The sequence below is a fragment of the Typopeltis vanoorti genome, chromosome 20, assembly GCF_054136105.1.
Source record: "Typopeltis vanoorti isolate ZY-2024b chromosome 20, IOZ_Tvanoo_1.0, whole genome shotgun sequence".
Taxonomy (NCBI): domain Eukaryota; kingdom Metazoa; phylum Arthropoda; class Arachnida; order Uropygi; family Thelyphonidae; genus Typopeltis; species Typopeltis vanoorti.
Genome location: NC_143568.1, coordinates 46,590,890 through 46,613,347, shown reverse-complemented (window position 1 = coordinate 46,613,347; position 22,458 = coordinate 46,590,890). Strand labels below are relative to the sequence as shown.

Genomic DNA, 22,458 nt, shown 5'->3' with positions numbered 1-22,458 from the left:
CTTCTGCCAGTGCCATTTCTTTTCTATTGAGATGGTGGCTGTGTTGAATTTTGCAGACATTATTCTGTTGGAATTTTTTTTAATAGGTGACTTCTTTTCTTCTTGGTTTCCTAATGAAAAGAATGGTGAGGGACACCTTGTTTAATCTGGCAATATTCCAGCCAGCATGAAATGTCATCATGTTGTACTATAATTTATATTTAGTAAGTTATACCATTGATACCACTACAGAATACTATTTAGTCAATTAAATTCAAAATTTCTAGTGTATTCTCAATTTGTTTAGTATCTAGACATATACCTACTAACAGGTCATACCAAGGGAAGTGAATATCGAGTCAGATTCCCTGGTCATTTTCATTTCTCCATATAGTCATTAAAAGGCTTTGTGGAAATATCCTCCCAATTACGTAGCTTTAACACTTAATGGACTCCTTAATAGACATATAGAAGATGCACACTATAGCGAACACCACTATGAAAAATTATGCACTATAATGAACTATAGAAGAGTCCTGGCACAAGCCCAATAATGCCAGTGCTATTTTAAGTTCACTATTACATTGAAAGCAGAAAATCTTCATACTTATGAAGTGAATTTCCTATTAAATGATGTATACAATCAGCAGACAAAGGAAATGGTGGTAAATTTGACTGTAGAACAAATTTGGAATATCCGAAAATTATACATTGATGACAGAACACAAAAGAAGATTGTAGGAAATATTTGTGGAAAGAAAACAAAAGAAAATTGTGCAAAATAAAAGAAATCACAGGAAATCATATGTTGATGACAGAATATACAGGGCAGTCACGAACTATACATAAACCACATGAAATGACAACTTGAAAAAAAGTACAAATTGAAACAATAGGAGACAAAGAACTAGAAGAGTATGAAATTATAAAATCCTAGAAACAGCATGTAAATTTCAAAAGGTTTCATTGCATGTCACTTACCTGAAATCTTCATAATGAACTAAATATTAAAAATTTAGGTTTTACAATTAATATTCAAAAAATTTAGGCCAAAAATTCATCAATTTCCTGACATGTATCCTCAAGGAGTGTTCATGTTACTGTGACAGGGGTACATAATTAAGTTTACATTATTGTGAATTAGTTAGTTACTTGTCAACATACTAATATTGCGATATCTAATATTTCGTTCTACTAAGATACTTCTGACTGAATCAATCCACTTAGATCTTAGTCTTCCTCTGGGTCTCTTTTCTACCATCTTTGTATCAAACACCTGTCTTGGTAATCTTTCTTCTCCCATTCTGTTTAAGTGACCATATCATATCAGATTAGTCCTGTTCACACATTCTTGAATTTGAACAATGTCAAATTTCTTCCTAATGTCTTTATTTTTAAAATGATTCTGCCACTGATTCCATCTATTCAGTTTCCCTAATTTTTCTCGGAACTCTCATATCTAAGGTCTCTATAATCTTTGATCAAATGCTTTATTTCTAACCTAACTCTCAGATCCATAACTTAAAATCGATTTGAACACTGTTTTGTATTCTGCTAGTTTAGTGTTTTGGCTAATTTCTCTCTTATTCCATATAAATTTATTCAGCTGGCTCCCCATTATACCAGCTTTGCTTACTCTCTTGTCTATTTCCAAGTTTAATTTGCCATCTTACTAAAAAGTGGACCTAAATAGCTGATATATTTTTTATTTCCGCTATAGGACCTCCATTGAGAATGTAACTGAAGTTTTCTATGTTCCTGCCTATTTTCATAGTTTGATATTTTTATTTCTGATTTTCATGCCAAATTTGTTACAGTTGTTACAATTTATATCATCCTGGGGACTTTCGTTGGATGCATTTAGGAGTACAAATCATCTGCATAAAGCAAAGAGTTAAGTTTGATATCTTCAATTCTAATATCAGTTTTAATGCCACTTTCTTTCAAAATGCCATCCATATAGATAATGAATGAATGAATGGAAATGAAATATTGTGCATCTTTGTCTTATCTCTGATTTTTACATCAAACCATCTTCTTATATTTACTTCAGTTTTAACTGCTCATGAACTTAAAACATAAATAAAAACTGTGTGTATTGCTTTGTGTAATGTTCCATTTATTCCATATAACTGTAGTTGGGCATACTAAGGCAAGTGATGTGAAGACATTAGCCTCTCTATACCAGTTGCTGAGTCCTGAAAATACTTCGTGTGCAAACTTTGTTTGCTTACACTTGGATAAAGGATTAAACCAAGAATATAATTTCTTGGCATCTTTAATTTATAGTATAACCAGTTGGAAAAACTTCCAACAACTCTCTAATCCAGAGTATTTTAATAATGTGTGACACATTTTGGCTATTCTTATGTGAAAATATGACTTCTGCATTTGGTATCACCTCTGGGTCTGATATTTTTGGAGAGAATGATTAATTGGTGAGTTATTTTAAATTTAGTTTAGAAAAAGATGGCGTTTACGTATATTTATTATTAGTCTCACGTTTTGATTAGTGTGATATTTTTAGGATATCCGAATGATATTTAGAGGTAAGCTTTCTTCATTTTGTGTCAATTTTTGCGATTATATATTGTTTAGCTGGTAGACTCTTGCGTGAATCTAGGGGATTTGTCAGTAAATCCTCCAAGGTAGACAGGAATATTTAAAGACATTGGAATATTCCTTGATTACAAATGGTGTGCAAGGAAGGAGAACGTAAAAGACATTAAAGATACCATTCAAAATTAAACAAAGATATGTCACTTGACATTCTTAAATTCATCCTAAAGAAATTTGAAACGGAATATTCTGGTTGTCTGAATCTCTTCACTCAAGTTAATGACACAGAAGAAGATGATGTGGACATCGAAGGGGACTTTACACCTGTTCTACCTACAAAGACTCCCAGACAGTTCGATTGTTCGCAGGAGGAACAATCTAATGAAAGACATAGAACATCTGTAGATGAAATGGAAGAGGATGTAACAACACACGACACTCAAGATAAAAAAGAAAAGGTCCCTCCAGTTATCCTTCAAAGAAAAATGGACCACAGTCTCAAGGTCCCTAAGGGAACAAAATATCAATTTCTCCTGGGCAAGAATTACTGATGAGGGTGTAAAGATTCATCCTACCACCGTTACAGATTATCGCATGATGACAAAAATGCCGAACAACTCCAAATTGCCCTTCCACACCTTCACGCTAGCAACCTAGAAAAATCTAAAAATGGTTCTAAGAGGGGTTGCTGAGGGCATCTCAACTGATGAGATCACAACAGACCTCATCAGTCAAGGATTGACCCCCAATCAAAGTCAGTAGGATGCTGAGGTCAGATAAAAGGCCAATGCCGCTGGTGCTGGTTAAAATCAGCAATACACAAAAAATAATTTATGAAGTAACTGACATTTGTAAGCTCAAAATTACAACCGAACCTCTAAGAAAGAAGGCATCGGCAGGGCAGTGTCACAGATGCCAAAGGTTCGAGCATGCCCAAAAGCTGTGCAGAGCTGCCTACAGATGTCTGAAATGTGGTGAGGGTTACCAATCCCAGATCCACACCTGCCTGTGCCAACTGTAGAGGACCATATCCCGCTAATTACAAGGGATGCCTTTTTAATTAGCAGGACATGGTCCTGCTAATTACAAAAAACCATGGATCAACAAGATGAACCACACTCCTCCAAGCAATGACACAGTAAACAACTAAGAAGGTCGCCCTTCAGATCCTAATACCTCACATTCAGCAGAACAGAAAGGCACAGAACTCAGACTCCTTCATCGCAAGAGCAAACAAGCTCCAAACTCACATCAGCTCTAACCTCTTCACTTGCAACAATGCTGCACGAATTCAGCAAAGCAAGCACCTCACCATCTTCCTGAAAGAGATTTTAAAGAAACCCAATCCATATTAACAGCTCTCTATAATGTTTAAAAAATTCAACTGAATTCCCTCATGATAACAGCATGGAATGCAAATGGCTTAACAAATAAAATTCTTGAGCTGCAAGAATTCGCAAAGAGATACAATCCACACATAATATTGATCAGTGAATCCCACTTCAGATCATCAAACAACCCAAGACTAAGAGATTATATTCTATATTGGACAGACAGACTTAACTCTAGTGGAGGCGGCACAGCTATTTTTATTAAAAATTATTTGTGCCACAATGCATTGACCAACCCCCCCAAACTTTAAATCTTGAAGTGATAGGTGTAGAGGTGCACACAAATAACGCAGGCAAACTCAAAATCTATGCAGCATACAATCCTGCCAGCATTCCACTATTTACAGCAGACTTAGACTCCATCCTCAGCTCCACAGATTCCATAATTATAGTAGGAAACCTCAACTCCAAACATACAGCTTGGTTCAGTTCGTCAATCAACTCCAAAGGCCGTACCTTATTCAACTACACATTACTCAACCCATCAATAGTAGCTGGACCCACTTAGCCCACCCACCCACTATAGCGCATCAGGAAGTTCTGACATATTAGACATAGTTATCCTCAGGAATATCAGATATCAATACCAGCTGGAGGCATTAGAAGAGCTTAACTCAGATCATAATCCCATCCTGCTCAAGCTAGGACTCCAGGATCAGCTCTCTTCCCATCATTCTTTCTTAGCATGGGACATGCTCTCAAAGGTTCTCCCAGCCCACTTCGGCCCTCCCCCTGTCATTCGCAAAAAAGAAGACATAGACCTAGCTCTAAGCAATTTAACTAGACAAATCAGCATAGCAATAGCATCAGTCACTCAAACCACTGTCTTCCACACATCCAACTGGATCCCAGAAGAGATAATGGACCTGATTAGGACCAAAAACAAAGCCAGAAAGCGATATCATATCACTAGAATTCTGCACGACAAAACAACCTTAAACAACCTGAACAGACAGGTTCGAGAAGCCCTCCAGATACACAGGAATTCCAGATGGGAATCCAAACTCACAGAAATCAACCCAGAAGATAACTCCATGTGGAAATTTGTAAAATCTCTTCATACCAAAAGACAACCCTTTCCCCCTATGAAGACCAATCTTGGAATTGCACACTCAGATGAAGAAAAAGTAGAAGCCCTAATTGACAATTTGGAAAAACAAACTTAAATATTAATCTCATTTACAAAGTTCATCGTAACGTTAGAAAAGCATTAAGATAGCCTAAGGATGATTCAGAAATCATCAACCCCACATCTCCAACAGAATTAATCAATATTATATCCTATCTGAAGAACAAAAAGGCTCCCGGCCTCGATGGCATTACCAATAGAATAATAAAGCTACTCCCAAGGAAAGCCATAATTCATCTGATTAATATTACCAATTCCATCTTAAGATTCCAGTACTTTCCCACAGATTGGAAAATCGCTGACATTGTACCTCTGAAAAAGCCTGGTAATAACCCAGCTTCCCCAAAGCTACAGTCCCATCAGTCTTCTTTCCTGCCTCAGCAAAGTAACAGAAAAGGTCATCCTATCAAGACTATAATCAGCAGTGGACAAACAGAAAATAATTCCAAATGAGCAATTTGGGTTTCATAAAGCTCACAACATAGTGCAACAAATTCACTGACTAACGGAACATATCACCCATGGTTTTAACTGGCACCTTCACACGGCTGCTGTATTTTTAGATGTTGCCAAGGCCTTTGATAAGGTCTGGCATCAAGGCCTTATCTTCAAACTAATTGAAAACAATATCCCAATTAAACTAGTGAAACTCATACATTAGTGAAAGATACATGAAAGTAAAACTCAACGGAATTGTGTCATCAAGGCACAGAATCCTGGCTGGAGTACCCCAGGGTTCTCTCCTGGCTCCAATACTTTTCACAACTTACGTATCAGACATCCCTATTAACTTGAGAACAACCATTACGGCCATTTATGCCGACGACACTGCTATTCTAACAAAGTCGCTCAGCCCTCGCCTAGCAATCACTAGACTCCAAGGAAGTATCAGAGCGCTAGAAAACTGGTTCACCAACTGGAGGATTCAGGTGAACCCCATCAAAAGCTCAGCTATGATGTTCTCTAGAAGGACGGGCTGCATTAAAGAAGACATCTTGCTCTCTGGTCAAAAGATTCCATGACAATCAGAGACCATTACTGGACAAGAAACTCCTTTTTAGCAAACACATCAATCTCATTGGCTCCAAGACTTCTAAAGTTATTGCGCAGCTCTACCCAATGATCAACTGCAAGAGTAAACTGAACTTACAAAATTAATTACTACTTTACCGTATGGTCATACGTCCAGTCATTACCTATGCCTCTCCAGCATGGAGTCACACCTCACAATCAAACATTTCAAAATTACAAAGCATCCAAAATAAATGCCTGAGGATGATCCTGGATGTCCCATGGTTTATCAAAATTTACAGATTCATTGTGAAACCGGCATTCCATACATTTCCTCCCTTCTCCATGATCTCACAGAAAAATTCTTCGTCGAGTCAAGTTCACATTCTAACCCGCTGATCATACAAGCTGTCAATTACAATGAAACAGATTACTACAAATATAAAAGACTAAAGGCTATTCTACTCCCAACTGATCATACCTAATACAACTTTCCCCAGAGGGCAAGCTTAATTGCTCACAAAACATCCTCTTTCAAATAACTCTCATTACAGATAAAGGGGAATATGAAAAGCACTTGTGCTTCACCCATCCTGACAGTAGCATTAATGGTTAATGGTACCTCTGGGTCTGGCTCCCACCAAGACCTCAATAAAGGTTGAAACCAGTCTAGGTAGTGACCCTTCCAATAATGCATAGCATTATACGTGTCTGTAAGGAGATGTGCTTTGCATTATGGGATACTAAGGCAAGTGATGTGAAGTCATTTGCTTCTATATCTATACGAGTTGCCCAGTCCTGAAAATACTTGAGGTGCAAACTTTGTTTGCTTACACTTGGGTAAAGGATTAAACCAACAATATATAATAATTTCATGGCATCTTTAATTTATCATATAACTGTAATGTTTTTAAGCTTTTTCTCTAGACACTTTATCATATTCCCATGATTTCTCAACTATTTGTCGTAAAGTGAAAATTTGCTCTCCTGAATGCAGCTTGTTCTTCTCCAAGTTTCTCTTTTACAAATTTTCTGAACCTCTTTTCAAGCATGCTTGCATAAATCTTACATAAAACACTTAGTTGATAGCTCTACTCAAATCATCTCAAATTCTAACTTCTGACAAGACCACCTGATTTATGTAGTGTAGCCATTGCAAAACTTATATACTTCCATACTGGAGCATTTATGGTTAGTTGTCATTTACTCCAACTGCCTTCGTTTAAAGATTTTGATGGTTTTTTCTTACCTCAAGTATTGATATGTATTTCTGTTTGCATTTGTCATGAAAAAAATTTACAACTGTTCTGTCACTACTTGTTTGGTTTAACAGTCTTTCAGAGTAATTATTCAGACATCTAGGATCTTTTTCTTCAGTTTTCATGTCATCTTTTTCTCCTTTCACAGTACTGTCCTCCATTTCTAAGCTTTTTTCAATAACTTCCAGAACATTTTGCCACCCTCTTGATATGTACCTTCTATATTCTTACTGAAGACTTCCAGTGACTTTGTTTAGCTACTTTTACACATAGCTTAGCTCTCTTACATTTTTCTCTGTATTATTTTATTGCATCTGCTGACTTACTTGCTAGTAACTTTCAGTATGTTTTTTTTTCTAGAACTGCTTCTTTAACATCTTGTCCCCACAGTGGTGGTGTTTTTGAAACTTCTTTCCAATCGAGAAGCTTAGCTTCGATGTGTTAAGGCTTAAGTGCTGGGAGACCATCGTGTTGGAGGTTTAATGGAATGTTAACAGCACTAAGAAAGGATAAAGCCTAATTTAATTCTTCCAATATTTCATCTCATTCACTGAGACATATTCATGAAGTACAAATTAACACTTGTAACATGTGAATATGACCTAAAGTCCTATCAATGTGGGATGCCCTCTGCAATCTTATTCCAGGATACATGTCCTCTGTATCCAAGTCATTAGTCATCCAACTTTTGTTGGATGATTTGCGACTGATGTCTCTTCTGGCCAATACAAATCATCTCCAACTATACCAAGAACAGCTTACTGGGTCTTTAACCAGAAGGACACCAAAAGAATCCTTTAATAGCTTGGATGCAAACAAGTGCCTGCCTGATTGGTGAGTAGTTAGCATACCCACTCTCCAACCAACAGGCTGTGGGTTTGAATCCTGCCATGGGCATGGATTTGTGATTGTCTTTAAGTGGGAGTTGAATTTCATCGCCTGGCATGAGACCACCATCTCCACTTTTTTTGGAGGCCTGCAGTGGCTCGAAAAAGTTCCATGTTTGGTCTCTAGAGCAGTGTTTCCTACGTATAAAATAATAATAATTAAAAATTAAAAAATATATATAATTGATAAAAGTAGAAAAACAAAATCCTTATCCCACTCATGGTGAAAAATGAACTATAGGTTTGTCAGTAACCTTTCATGGGCAGGAGCAACATTACAAAAAAAAAAGTCCTCTAGTTCTGCTTTGTAATCTTCTCTGTAGGGATCAGTGTTTAGCTCTGGAGCAAGATTCTAACACCTTTGCTCTGTATCAGTTAAAAAAAAAAAAATCTAGCCAACATTGTTCACTTTTGGACATAATCCATGGGGGAAAAAATTAGGAGAAACTTGCAGTTGCTTTTGACATTTCCAGGGCAGTTGATTGAGTCTGGCTAAAAAGTTGGCTTATCATATTACTGTTTATATGATACATTCTGTCCTCTGTAATTTAGTTACCAGTGTTCTTTCTTGTCATTTGCTGCATAATATACTGGAAGGTTTCTTCCTTTTGACATTTCCCCACCACTGCTGAAGTACTGCATTTTGCTCTGCTTTTCTTTTGCTGTAATTCCTCAATGTTATGATCTCACATATCCTATGTATAGTTTTGCTAATGGTTTTTCTTCATTTGAAAAATCTTTCAGTGCTTCATGATGTCACCCAAGCTTTGCAGTCATCTTTAGCCATCCTAAATACTCTCTCCTTGCCATTTTCCAGCAGAATGAGGATAACTCAATGAATGGCTTTCTCTTATTACTCATAAGAAAGGTTAAACTTTGATTCCTTATCTTTGATAGTATCTTCTAGTCAAGATCATGTCTCTTCTTGGACTGATTTACATCTCTGGTCATTTCATGATACAAATGCACATCCATATCCTCGTCAAAAAAAAAAAAAAACTTGACCTCTTCTATTCAATACAACTGTTTCTTATTTTATACAACTATGAACGTGATGTAAATCCCAAATTCACCCAACCTTAGAATACTACTTATACGTGTATTTTCAGAGGCACTACTCTGCCAAACTGTATGCCACCATTCTTCCACTTTCCTGTAAAAACTTGGAACAGCTACTTTTCACCATAAATACACATATTAAATTTTCGGCTCATCAACTTTCATCCTTTCTTTTTCATTCCATCTGCCTTTTTTTATCATAGTTCCTGGGAAATCACTGTTTTCTTCAAGGGCTATCACCCCCCCCCCCCCACTAGTTCAAAAAATATGTCATCAGGTTCTTCTTTTGTGTTAACCATTCTCTGCACATATAACACTGTTAATTCATAGGTTATATGACCTCTTTTTTGGAGTTGATATTAATAATCAATTCCTTACTTGTTTCTTCTAGATAGAGAACAGAAAACTAACCAACATGATTGCATAGCATAAATTATACTTGACAAAAAATTATGGCTTAATCCTTTCTCATAAAGCATAGCGATTTACACATCAGAAGGGGAGTGTGCTGTACATTATGGGATACTGAGGCAATTGATACAAAATCAACAGTGTGTATACAAGTAGTTTAGTTGTGAAGATACTTCACATGAAAGCTTTGTTTTCTTATACTTGGGTAAAGATTAAATAAAAATATAATTTCTTCTTAAGTATAATTTACTTTGTAACAAATGAAAGAAATTTAATTCTGCAAGGGTGGTTTCTTTTTTCAAACATCACAGAAATCTTATAAGGCCATGTACTCATGGACTGGATGCACATCAGCAGGGAAAGATTCTCAGAACAACTAAATATAATAGATTCCCATTATAGCAAACATTTTGAGACCAGGATTTTTTTTTTTTTTTTTTTTTTTTTAGGAGAAAAAAAGACTGACCCCCTGCCATTCCAGGAAATAACTATTCAATAGGGTATTGACATTTGGTTGGATAACTATGGCTTCTTAAAGTTATGAAGCAAGCAAGGTAGCTTGCTCCACCTTTGCAAGGAGTGCCCTGGTGTTGTACCACCTTACCCCAGTCCTGAAGATACTTTCAGGCGCAAACTTTGTTTGCTCACACTCACTTGGATAAAGGATTAAACTAAATTTCTTATACAAATTCAGATATTGGAAGACATAATAAGAAAGAAGAGAACCATAAGAGTTTAAAATTATAAAAATGAAAATCAGAATTAGTATTTAAATTAAAAATGTTGGTATAGCTTAATGACACTTACCTGAATTATCATAATTAACTAAAGACATGATTTACTGATAAATTTGGAGGAAACTATAGCTGCGATCAATAAACAGAGAAAATGGTGGAAATGTATACATTGATGACAGAATACAAAGAATTGGCAGCAACCATACATGAAGCACACAAAACAACACACACTGCACATATTTATTTCATTATGAAGATATCAGGTAAGTGGCATTCAAGTATTGTAACATTTTGAAATCTACCATAGTGATTTGAGGATGTGTCTCAATGAATACTGGGAAGTATTCATTGAGACATACATATTTACACACACACACACACACACACACACACACACACACACACACACACACATATATATATATATATATATATATATATATTGAGACTACACACACACACATATATATGTGTGTGTGTTAATGCAGTTCTTGAGCAGAATTGCCATTCTGCTCAAGACACAGGCTAGAGATTATTATTATACTGCCACTATATATATATATATATATATATATATATATATATATATATATATATATATATATATATATATATAGTGTAAGGATGAAAAATAATCAGAGAAGTGAAATACTTATAAAAAGTATAAGATTATTCAGGCAATAAGAATCAGAAGTATATTAAACTTGAAAATAAACTTATTAATATTTAGAGAAGATGTAAGATGATTTCAAATAGAGTAACGTGGCAAAATTTCAAAATAGGAAATTAGATAGTGTGACAGTTTGGGCATATGGTTCCGTATGAGGTTGTAGTAGAGGAATTTGCCATGAAAGAGAGTAGCTGATATAAAAATCTCATTCTTGTTAAAAACCTTAGCAACTAAGTTGGAAATCAATTCTAGGCATATAGAAATGTCTGGAATTTGATTCCTGAAAAGAAAAGGTCAAGTACTAGAATTTCCCTTCTGCTCGAGACACAGGCTTGAGATTATTATTATGTGGAGGTGTCACATTCGTCCAATGAGTCCAAAGATTCATAGAACGATCTCCTTCCAACTACTAACCACACTCAAACTTGCTTAACTTTTTGCGTGAGCCATTAGTAGCAGAAGCTCTACCAATCGACCAACCTTTGCTGACTGTTCCGAGAAATGCTGTTTTTTGTGCATGATAAAATGTTTTAAAGTCCAGGGTTCTGTTTTCCTTAAGTGAATTGGGAGTTGCAGTTTATTAGCTCAAGCAATGGTAATAAATATGAATTGATTTCTTGCACATGTGCATAAGTAGAAGTTTACCTGTATGTGACTTTCTACTTAGTTGCATTAGAATGTACAGTTCAGTCAGCAATTATCCGGAAACTCAAGAAAAACTTTCCTGTTCTTTTTAAATGCATTTGTGAAATTAGATTTGTTTTCCATCCTTCTTAATACGAAAGCTACTTCAATTTTTGATTGTCATTCCTTTTACAGGCAAAATCTTTTAAAATTGCATATAGCCATAACTGTTCTGACTAGATGCTGTATAATAAAATTTAATATTTAGGATGTATATATACTAGAAAATATTTACCTGGTTCATCCAGATCATTGTTATTTGATGAAACAGTTTGAATTGATAGTAATAATTCTTCACTGGCAGGATCAGATTTAATGAAATTTGGTATTTAGGATTTCTGTTAAAATTTGTTGGGGCATTTCTGTTTTGGTTTTAATTAAATCATTTGTAATGTCACAATCAGACAAAACTTTCTGTGGTACATAAACAGGAATTGTTAAATGTTTTATGAGGCTAAGTTTGTGACACTTGTTCTTTTTTATATAAATACTGTAATTCTATAAAACTCCTCAAATAACATAAATTGCCACAGCCATCATGATAAATTGGCAAAAATAATGGCAACAGATAATAGAATAAAGTAGGCTGCTCTGGTGGTAGGAAGCAAATTAGATAAATTTAAATAGTGAGAAATCGACAAAATGCAACTACAGTAAAACTCCATTTTTACGTTCCCGCAATTTACGTTTTCCTGTCATTTACATCATTTTCCATTGGTCCCATCTTAAGGCCTATTCTTACGATATATTGTTTTCCCTGCCATTAACAACTTGATGTGGACGTTATTTCCCATGACTTGCATTTTTTTCTCGAGTGGCAGTACTGATTTTCGAATTGGTTTCTGTGGAAATGTGTGCATCTCTGTTCCCAGATGGCATTGCTTTCGGCTGTAGTTTCGTTTCCGCCATCACGGCGACTTGCAAGCTTGCAGTAGTGATGAGCGATACCTTGATTTTTCAATCACAGTACAAATTGATATTGCAGAATTTCTGCTACTTAATTTAGCATGTGAAAGTTGCTTTCAAGTTGCAGTGGTGGATTATCCATGGAGAAAAAAGACAGAAAATGTATTTCGGTAGAACAAAAGATGGCAATTCTGCGATGTGTAGATTGACATGCTGGAACACATGTGCATTTTTCAGTTATTAAATTTTGTAATCTAGTATGTAGACTTGCATACTAACAGTAATTCATCTTTTAGCCTCTTTTGGATGTTTTTTTTTTACATTTCCTGCTATTTACACTTTTTTCCATCAGTCCCCTGAAAAGTGTAAAAAAAAAAAAGGGGGGGGTTACTGTAACCCTCATTATGCAAAATGGTATACTTTTCTGTGTGGTATATAATGTCTAGTATCAGATTTTATAAAGGTTGGGGAAAACAACATAAATGATCAAAATTGCATCACTAGCAAAAACACATTTAAAATTATACTGTGAAAAGAGTGAGCTTTGTTAGTATATACAGAAGTGTTCATGCAGATCTGAATTAAAGTTACGTGCTCATTTAAACATTATAGGTAGTACATGAAAGATTATTAGAAACACTTTTTTGAAGCCAAAAATTAGAATTTGGAGAGAAAAATAGACTTACTGTATAAGACTAGGCCTAAATTTTGGGCTATTTTTAGGTTTTAAGCTTATGTCGGTTGTACAGGGTGTCCCAAAATTCACGCAAGATTTAAATTTAGCACCATTTGTGCGGTAAAGTGTTGCCAACGAGAAAAAAAAAGACATCGTGACAGCTGACAGTTCAGGGTTATTAAAAATGACCACACAAAGCGAAGAGAGTTCGTTGAATGGATTATGGAACAACAAGTGGATGCTTATTTTTCAAACAAAATCATCTTCAGCGATGAGGCTCATTTTCATCTTGATGGCTTTGTTAATCGACAAAATTGTCGCATTTGGGGTTCAGAAAATCCACGAGTGATTGTTGAGAAACAAATGTATCCACAACGTGTCACTGTTTGTTGCGGATTTTGGACTGGAGGCATCATTGGTCCATTCTTCTTCGAAAATGCGGCTGGTAAGGCAATAACAGTTAATGGTGCTCGCTATCGCGACATGATAATCCATTTTTTTCTGCCTAAATTGCAAGATATGGATGTGGATGACGTGGTTTCAACAAGTTGGTGCCACATGCCATACAGCTCGAGAAACAAATCAATTACTGCATGAGTCATTTCCTGGTTGTGTAATTTCCCGTTTTGGTGATCAGAATTGGCTGCCCAGATCATGTGACTTAACACCGTTGGACTTTTTTCTTTGGGGTATTTTGAAGTCTTGCCAACAAGCCCACGACCACCCACGCCTTGAAGGAGGAAATTGAGCCCTGTATCAACAAAATTCAGCCACATTTATGCAAAACGGTCATGGAAATTTTCAACAAAAGAGTGCTTATGTGCCAGCAAAGTCGTGGAGGCCATTTACCCGATATGCTATTCCATGCATAACCCTATACTGTATACTTTATGACTCAATAAGAAATTACAATTTTTAATTAAAAACTTGTGTTTTCTATCAAAATTACTTCTTGCATGAATTTTGGGACACCCTGTATAAGACGACTTCCCAATTTCTTCTTTCTTGTATTAATGCAATGTTAGGTATTGTTGTTATATCCATTATTTTTATGTCTATGCATATCCATTATTTTTTTGCATAGCATAGATTTAGTATTTATGCAAATTGCCCTAATTAAAAGTGATTAATCCCAATTTTTTGCATTTTTTTAAAAATTTTAGGATTATTAAAATTGTTATCATTTAAAATCATGGAACCAGCAACAAAACGAAGAAAGTATGAAACTCAGATTAAAATAAGGGTAATTGAAATGGCAAAACAAACTAATGATTGTGCTGCTGCAAGAGAGTTTGACATAACCAAGAAGATGGTAAGAGAATGGAGGAAGAAAGAAGATATTTTAAAAACGTTGTCAAAGAAAAAATGTGTGATGAGAGCAGGGATCACTCGATGGCTGCAACTGGAAAATCACGTTGCAGAATTGGTATTCGAACAAAGGCAAAATGGTTATCTTGTTTCAAGAAATATGATTAGAGCATATGCACTGAAATGGTCAAGATTGAATCCGGATGAAAGTATAGAATTTCAAGCTACTTCAGGTTGGTGTAATCGTTTTATCATCATCAAATTCCTGACATTTACCCTCAAGGGATGTACAGGATATGAGAGTACTACATGAAAAATTTACATCATTACTAACTTCTTATCTACAATTTTCCTCCAAATCAGTCTGTTACTTATCAAGACTCCAACATTATCAGATCTTATATTTCTATTGTCTAAGGCACTTTGTACCGTATCAATCCACCTATATCTTGGTCTTCCTCTGGGTCGTTTTCTTGCCAACCTGGCAGAAAACACTTGTTTTGCTAATCTTTCCTTGCCCATTCTGTTTAAGTGACCATACCACCTGAGTTTAGCTCTGCTAACGCATTCCTGGATGCTGAAAATGTCAAGTTCTTTCATAATATCCTCGTTTTTAATATGATAGTCCTTAAGGATCAAAGCTGTATAACTGAGAGGAGACCTCCACATAGCCTTTAAAGCAATGCGGAGAACCAACCAGTGCTTCTGACCTAATGTCCAATTCTCACCTTCTCGTGGTGTACCTTGTTGAATATCTACCTGGATACTGAACGAACGAGGATTGGCTGACAATTTGAGATTTAGCCAACCAAATTGTATTCTTATTGGCTTAAACCAATTTACAAAATGATGGTAATCGTTTTATGAACAGACAAAATCTGGTAATATGAAAAAAAACTAAAATTATGCAAAAACTACCAGCAGATCTTGACCACAAACTTACCAGTTTCCATAAATTTATTATTCAGTTGAGACAAGAACATAAATTTCTATTTTTAAATATTGGAAATATGGATGAAACTCCTATGAGCTTTGATATGATAAAATAGTGGAGTCTAAAGGTAGTAAGAGTGCTAATTCAAAGTACAGGTCATGAAAAAACAAGGTTTCCGGTTGTGTTATATTTGGCTGATGGAACCAAGTTAAAACCAGTGATCATCTTCAAATGTAAAACTAAACTTAAGATAAAATTTCCTTTAAGTGTTTTTGTGCATTTTCTCGAAAAAGGATGGATGGACGGACGAAAATAGTGTGAAATTATGGATAAATAATGTGTGGAACATCAAGGCAGTATAATGAAGAAACACAGTTTATTAGTACGGGATATGTTTCATAGTCATTTAACTGAGAATACTAAATTAACTATTTTCAACAGATGATGAAGAAAAATTAACATGGAAATTGAGGTTAATAATTATTATTTGTTTTTTAAGACATATCTATTGTAATATTTTAAATAAATTTATGTAACAAAAAATTAATCTGATTTGTTTATAAACACTGCCTATTTTCTTATATAACGATGTATTGTAACTACCTAAATGTTCAATCAAGAAATTAAGCTTCCCTTTTTATACTCACTGTATAAGACGACCCATGATTTCGAGGAGTTTTCCGTAGTATTTGAGAGTCATCTTATACGCCGACATATGCGGTAAATAGATTGATACAAATAAGTGTGTTTAGTTTACTAAAATGTAAGAGCTAATCAAATTAAAAATCAGAAAATAGTGGATGAGTTGGAAAGAAAACAGCCAATAGGAAATCTTAACTATATTGGCTATTCTAGACTAATTTGATGTTTTAAATGTGTCAAAAAGAATGGGGAAGATTATTTATTCTAGACTAATCTTCTCTATTCTTTAGGATACATTGCATACCCTTTGGGATGAGATTTATGGGAAGAGACAAATGTTGTGTATCAACTACACATACTGTAAGTAGCTTGCTTATGATTAATAAGGAAGTTCCAATGTGTTTTTTGTAGTCTTGCTCTTATAGAGTGAAGGGTATGTTATTGTGCATTCATCTGCTGATAAATTTCTGTTTTCTGCTAAAATTCTAAAAATCCTTTAACAATATTGACTATAATATTACTATTCATTAACCTAATAATTTTCCATGTCATGTTAAGTTTCTCACTTAATCAGTTTGATATTTTATAAGCATGTTTTGATTCAAACAACATAACAGAGACTAACATTGTTCAATATTTTGTTTGTTTGGTTTCAAGAGGTGGAGACTTCTTTATTTAAGGTTTTGGTATGCATGAGTGATGCATACCAAATATCATATAAGGCAATTTAAATTAAAATGTGATAATTTACAACCAATATTTATTTCTTGAAAATGTAAGCTATTCCATTATTCTAAGTTCTTTATTATATTCCACTTTAAGAGGGTCTGCAAAAGTTTTAGTTTACAAGGAAAAAATTTTACATACCTATGCTTTAAACTTGATTTTAATAATTTTTTTATATGCCTCGTATTGTTTCTTTTTAAAATTATAGGATTTTTTTCATCAGAAATGGACAAGTCAAGGATGACTTTAATCTATACCCATTCTTTTATGCACTTTAATATCTTAAATTTCATAATATATTTTAATCTGTTCTGCTTACTCTATTTATAGATTTTTCTGATTGCAAAAATTCTAATTCTTCAGAAAATCAAAAATCTGTGGATCTGAAATCTGACCCCGTTAATGAAGTGTGTGATATATCAGTGAAGATAGCTGACCTTGGCAATGCCTGTTGGGTTGTAAGTAAATGCTAAATTGATTTATATATTTATTATATTCAAGTGTTGTTTAAGCATGTTTTTCGTGTCCAGTAACTTATCACCTATTCATCTCTAAATCCCCTCATAGTTTTTTCTCTGGAATTTTTTTATGATTATTCCAGTTGCTTTTGAGCAGTATATGCATGTGCTACTTTTTAAAAATTAAAAATAAGTGTAATTCAAAAGTATTGGGTTTCTTTCAAGAATGAGTATCATCTTGGTGTTCTTTCATTTCACACAATAACTGATTGTCGTCAACTGGTGTGTTAGCTGTTGAGTAGAATTGATCACAATTTTTAAGATATGATATGATTTCCTTGCCCACCTCCTGACTAAGGTACCTACAGGTGTTAACATGTACACCTGTAGGTACATGTTAATATTTACATGTACTGATGGAATTCAAGTTTCCCCTTTGTTTTAGAGCAGTAATTTCATTGCTCATTTTCTTAAAACTGATAAGATGTTCTGTCAGATGGTTATTTTGTCTGCATTCACTTTTGATGCATAAAATTTTTTAGTGTTAGTGTTCTAAAGAATTTTTTTATTTGGAATAAGAGGGAGGAAAATTTTCATCGTGGATTAATTAAACTTGGACAAAGGTTATAGGCATACAGGAGATGTGGTTCGTGGTAGGCATATAGGTAGGGCTTTATAAATTATACAAAACGAAGTTTTATTCAAAAACAAGCATTTGTTGAAATATTTCCATCAATGTTTTTACTGGATTCACTTGGACACTCAAACTTTTGATACATTTGATGTGTTGAGCAGATTCCCATGAAATTTTAGTTTTCAGTGTATAAACAACCAACACCAAACAATAGCAAAGATGCACAGCTAGGTAAGTCCCTTACTGATACTAAGATTGCTGACTATTTGGAAACTCATGGCAAAGACTTGCTTAATAGACACATGGAACAAATTAACACAAAATTTGTGGAGTACGAACATTATATACAATATGCAATATAATAATGATAACATAGAAGTACCTGGAAATGTTCGAGACATAAAAACAAACTAACGGTTTTGGTAGAAGCGCAAGAACAGTGCCATGCCAGAAAATCATTGTCATATTTTAACCAGTTTGATCCATTTTACTTGGAATGTATTCCATCGAATGAGAATCATCAGAAAAATTACTTAAATTTTGTTGTTAGGTTAATAGTGTATCTTTTTCTTGCTTTTTATCTTTGAAAAAGTGTATGAAGTGATGTTTTTCTGGATTCTTTCTTGGCTCATCCTTAATGCTTAAAATTAGGAATAAAATAGATTTAGATTTAAGATTGCTGACCAAGTCATTGCAAACAAACACCCAAGTATAAATATTTTAACAAAAATAAAATAAAAAATAAAGATTCAGATCAGCTGTTAGACATATCAGTATATGACACTGTACAATGGTAAAAACACTATTGAGCATGTGCTGCCTTCCAGTGTGATGCTGTTGTAGTTTGTGAGATTCCTAAAATGGATGCATGCACCAGGATGGTGTGTTTATCTATGTCTGTTATCATGGTCATCATTATTTGGCATTCTTGGTCATTTTGATACTATCTCAAAACGTTCAGTGAAAGTTACAACATTATTTTGTTATTGTTAAATATAAACATTTTATTCTAGTCTGGTGTGTAGCTACTTGTCATCTAGTACTGTCTACTTACTGCATTAGAATGGACAAGGTTGCTTTTCAAGCCCTTGTTCTAGGGATTGACTATAAAGGGTATAGTATTTTCAGTGAAGATAGAGAGAATGAGATGAAGGGTGAGTTGTTACTGATGAACATCAACTAATAAGAATAGAAATTCAGCAGGAATGTAGGATTGAAGAAGGCAGTGTATTGGAGGTAATATAAGATTATAGCTCGTGATAAAATATGTAGTTTGTTGGCTGCTTTAGACCCATAGCTGCAAAGTAGGATGTGAGTAGCATGCTTCAACAATTAACACAGTAAGCATAGGGTTAATAATTATGGGATTTTCAGCTACAGGGACTAACATGGAAAGAAACAAATGGGATTTATGCAGCTACCTGAAACAACATGTGATGGAGGGGAATTGTGGTTTTGAGAGTAGGAGTGCTGCATCTAGTAATAGTATCAGAGAATTTGTCCATAATGAAAGTGGCACCATAGCTTCTGATTTGAATGAGTGGTCTTGCAATCTTGACTTGGGAGGTTGCCAGATGTAAAATTTTCTGTGAAGAAGAATGTCTCTGCAGGACAGGTGATCATGGGAAACTTAGGATGTGGCTTGAAGCAGTGCATTGAAGATAGGCAAGGGGTATTTAAAAGTATCAGGCTGTGTAGCCAGGGTTAGGAGAATAAATGAGATGGGAGTTCATTGGATGAGCAGTATTATTTAGCAGGAACTGAGAAAGGGGAAAAAAGTGTCAGAAATTGTATAAGGAGGAAAGGTGATCTCATGAGCATTACAGAGCACATGCAAGAATAGACAAGCATAGTGAGGAGGACAAAATTAGCCATGCAGGTCAAAGGAAATACCACAGTTTTGTCTATGTGGCTAGTAGAAGAATGATTATTATGATAGGATAACTTTAATGAATTCCTGTGATAAAAGTAATAGGAGCAGACAAAATGGTTGATTTACTGAGGTTCACTTTTGCAAGTGTATCACACAGGTAGAGATTGCAGTGCCAGATGTTGAAGCAGCTGAGAGAATAGAGGTAAATGAATTGGAGGCATTCAGAATATTGCAGCAAACACAGCCATGGGATTAGATGGTATATCACTTGTGCATTATCAGAATACAAGGGAGTTAGTAGTTCTTCTGACCAAGTTGTTTTTTTTTGTCTCAATTTGACAAGGGGAGTGGAAAGAGGGTAGAATAATTTATATTGCATAAATGAGGCTTTAAGATAGTGGTAGTAAATAAACCAACCCCCCTATCTTAGAAATGTTGGTTTAGCTATTGGAGAAGTTGGCCAAGGGGAAAAAAAAAATCAGGAATGGATGGATAGAAATATTGTAGTTTATGGGGTTTCATGACTTTGTGAAGGGTAAGTCTTGACTTAGTTAATTTACTTACTTCATATAATTAAACTGACATTTGAGTTGGATAAAGGAAATGGCTACACAGTGATACTGCTGAACTTTGTAAAGGCATTCTACAGAATACCAAGTGAAATGCTGTTACATAGATTGGAACAAATAGAGGTGGATAAGAGTCTACAGCTTCTCCTAGTCAAGTCAATCCTGCCTTCTTGTGGTGTGGCCTGTTTCTACTAAAGGGGGGCTCTGGCAACAATGAGTACTCCCACTGCAAAGGGATTCTTTCCTAGTTAGAGTAAATGCCAACTAGACCTAGGTGGTAGATGATTTCATTGCCCAGTGAAATACCACTACCTTGCTTATTGGGAACTTGAAGTGGGATATACAGTATGAGTGATGATCACTGAGGCCATGCCAGACATACTACAGTGATCCAGTGCCTCTCCCATCTTCGAGGATAAGGCACTAAAGCAGTTCTGCAGGCCAGCTGGCAGTGGGACTGAACGAAATGGTAACCACTTTTTTTAAAGACTTCCTGATCAATTGGTGCATAATCTCACTGCCAACTACACTGCCAGGAGGGGACTTATGTAATTGTATGCATGGGGCAATGTCTAGGCCACAGTGTGGTTTTGAAGACTAGATGCTCTCTGTATAGATGATATGTTTTTTCTATTTTTTCCTGCTGCTTGTTTCCCCTTCTCGTTTTCTCTTCACCTGTTGAATATTTAAATATGAAACTAAGCTCAAACAAGTAAGTCTCTGTGGTTGAACTAAAAAAATAAACTTCCCCTCAAAATTCAAAAAAATAAATAAAATAATAATGATAATAAATTAACTCAAATATCTAACAAAAAAATATATTTCATAATTACTTAACCAACGTCTGTTGCACCAACTAATTTAAATGTTGTGCATCATCACCTTCGGTCATTCAAACCATCATCATCATCAAATTCCTGACATGTACCCTCAAGGGGGTGTACAGGATATGATAGTACTACATGAAAAATTTACATCATTACTAACTTCCTATCTACAATTTTCCTTCAAATCAGTCTATTACTTGTCAAGACTCCAACATTATCAGATCTTATATTTCTATCGTCTAAGGCACATTGTACCGTATCAATCCACCTATGTCTTGGTCTTCCTCTGGGTCGTTTTCCTGCCAACCTGGCAGAGAACACTTGTTTTGCTAATCTTTCCTCGCCCATTCTGCTTAAGTGACCATACCACCTGAGATTAGCTCTGCTAATGCATTCCTGGATGCCGACAATGTCAAGTTCTTTCCTAATATCCTCGTTTTTAATATGATATTGCCATTGATGCCATCTGTTCATGCCCCTGATCTTTCTCAGGACTCTCATATCTGCGGTCTCTAGTCTTTCCCAAAGAGTGAAATCATTCTTGGTGATTTCAGTGTCCTCAATTCTAATTGGTTCCTTATTTGAATTTCACTGACCAAGCTGGGACAGAGGCAGAGATTTTTGCTGTAAGCAGTGACTTAAAACAGATCATTCATCTCCCTGCCAGAATTCCCAACACTTCACTCACCCAATACTGGATCTTGTAATTAATTGTAATCAGAATTACCAAGAGGAGCAGTCACCTTAACAGAGTTCTCCTTCTAGGTACTCTGTTAAGGTGACTGCTCCTCTTGGTAATTCTGATTACAATCTCATCCAAGTTTCATCTCTGGTGGAACATCCTTCCTTCAGCCATTCACAACCTCATGTACTCTAGCATTATGACAACAAGTGGACGACTTATGTGACTTTTCCATGGTCAGGCTACTGTTTTTGTTCTTCTGATCCAAATACCTGTTATCTTATTACAGAAATAATTCTCATTGGAATGGATGCTTTCATTTTTCATTCTATTCAAATTTCCCAACCCATATCTAAACTGTGGTATTCCAGTTCCAATATACCACAAGAAGTGTGTCAGGGCAGTGTGAGAAAGTAAACAGCCTGTCACAAGCGACTTGAAACCGAA

At 35.2% G+C, this 22,458-nt stretch overlaps 1 protein-coding gene across 2 annotated transcripts in view; it reads left to right on the top strand.

Annotated features, from left to right (window-relative positions):
- Positions 1-22,458, top strand: part of LOC150095409 (SRSF protein kinase 3-like) — a 429,406-nt gene that overhangs the window by 309,714 nt on the left and 97,234 nt on the right. The window contains exon 12 of one of the 2 annotated variants that reach the window (XM_090410594.1): positions 17,332-17,426. In XM_090410594.1, the coding sequence (XP_090266720.1) occupies positions 17,332-17,426 (95 nt within the window). Of the gene's footprint in view, positions 1-17,298; positions 17,427-22,458 lie in introns of both variants that reach the window. The other variant, XM_090410593.1, reaches the window with a different exon arrangement.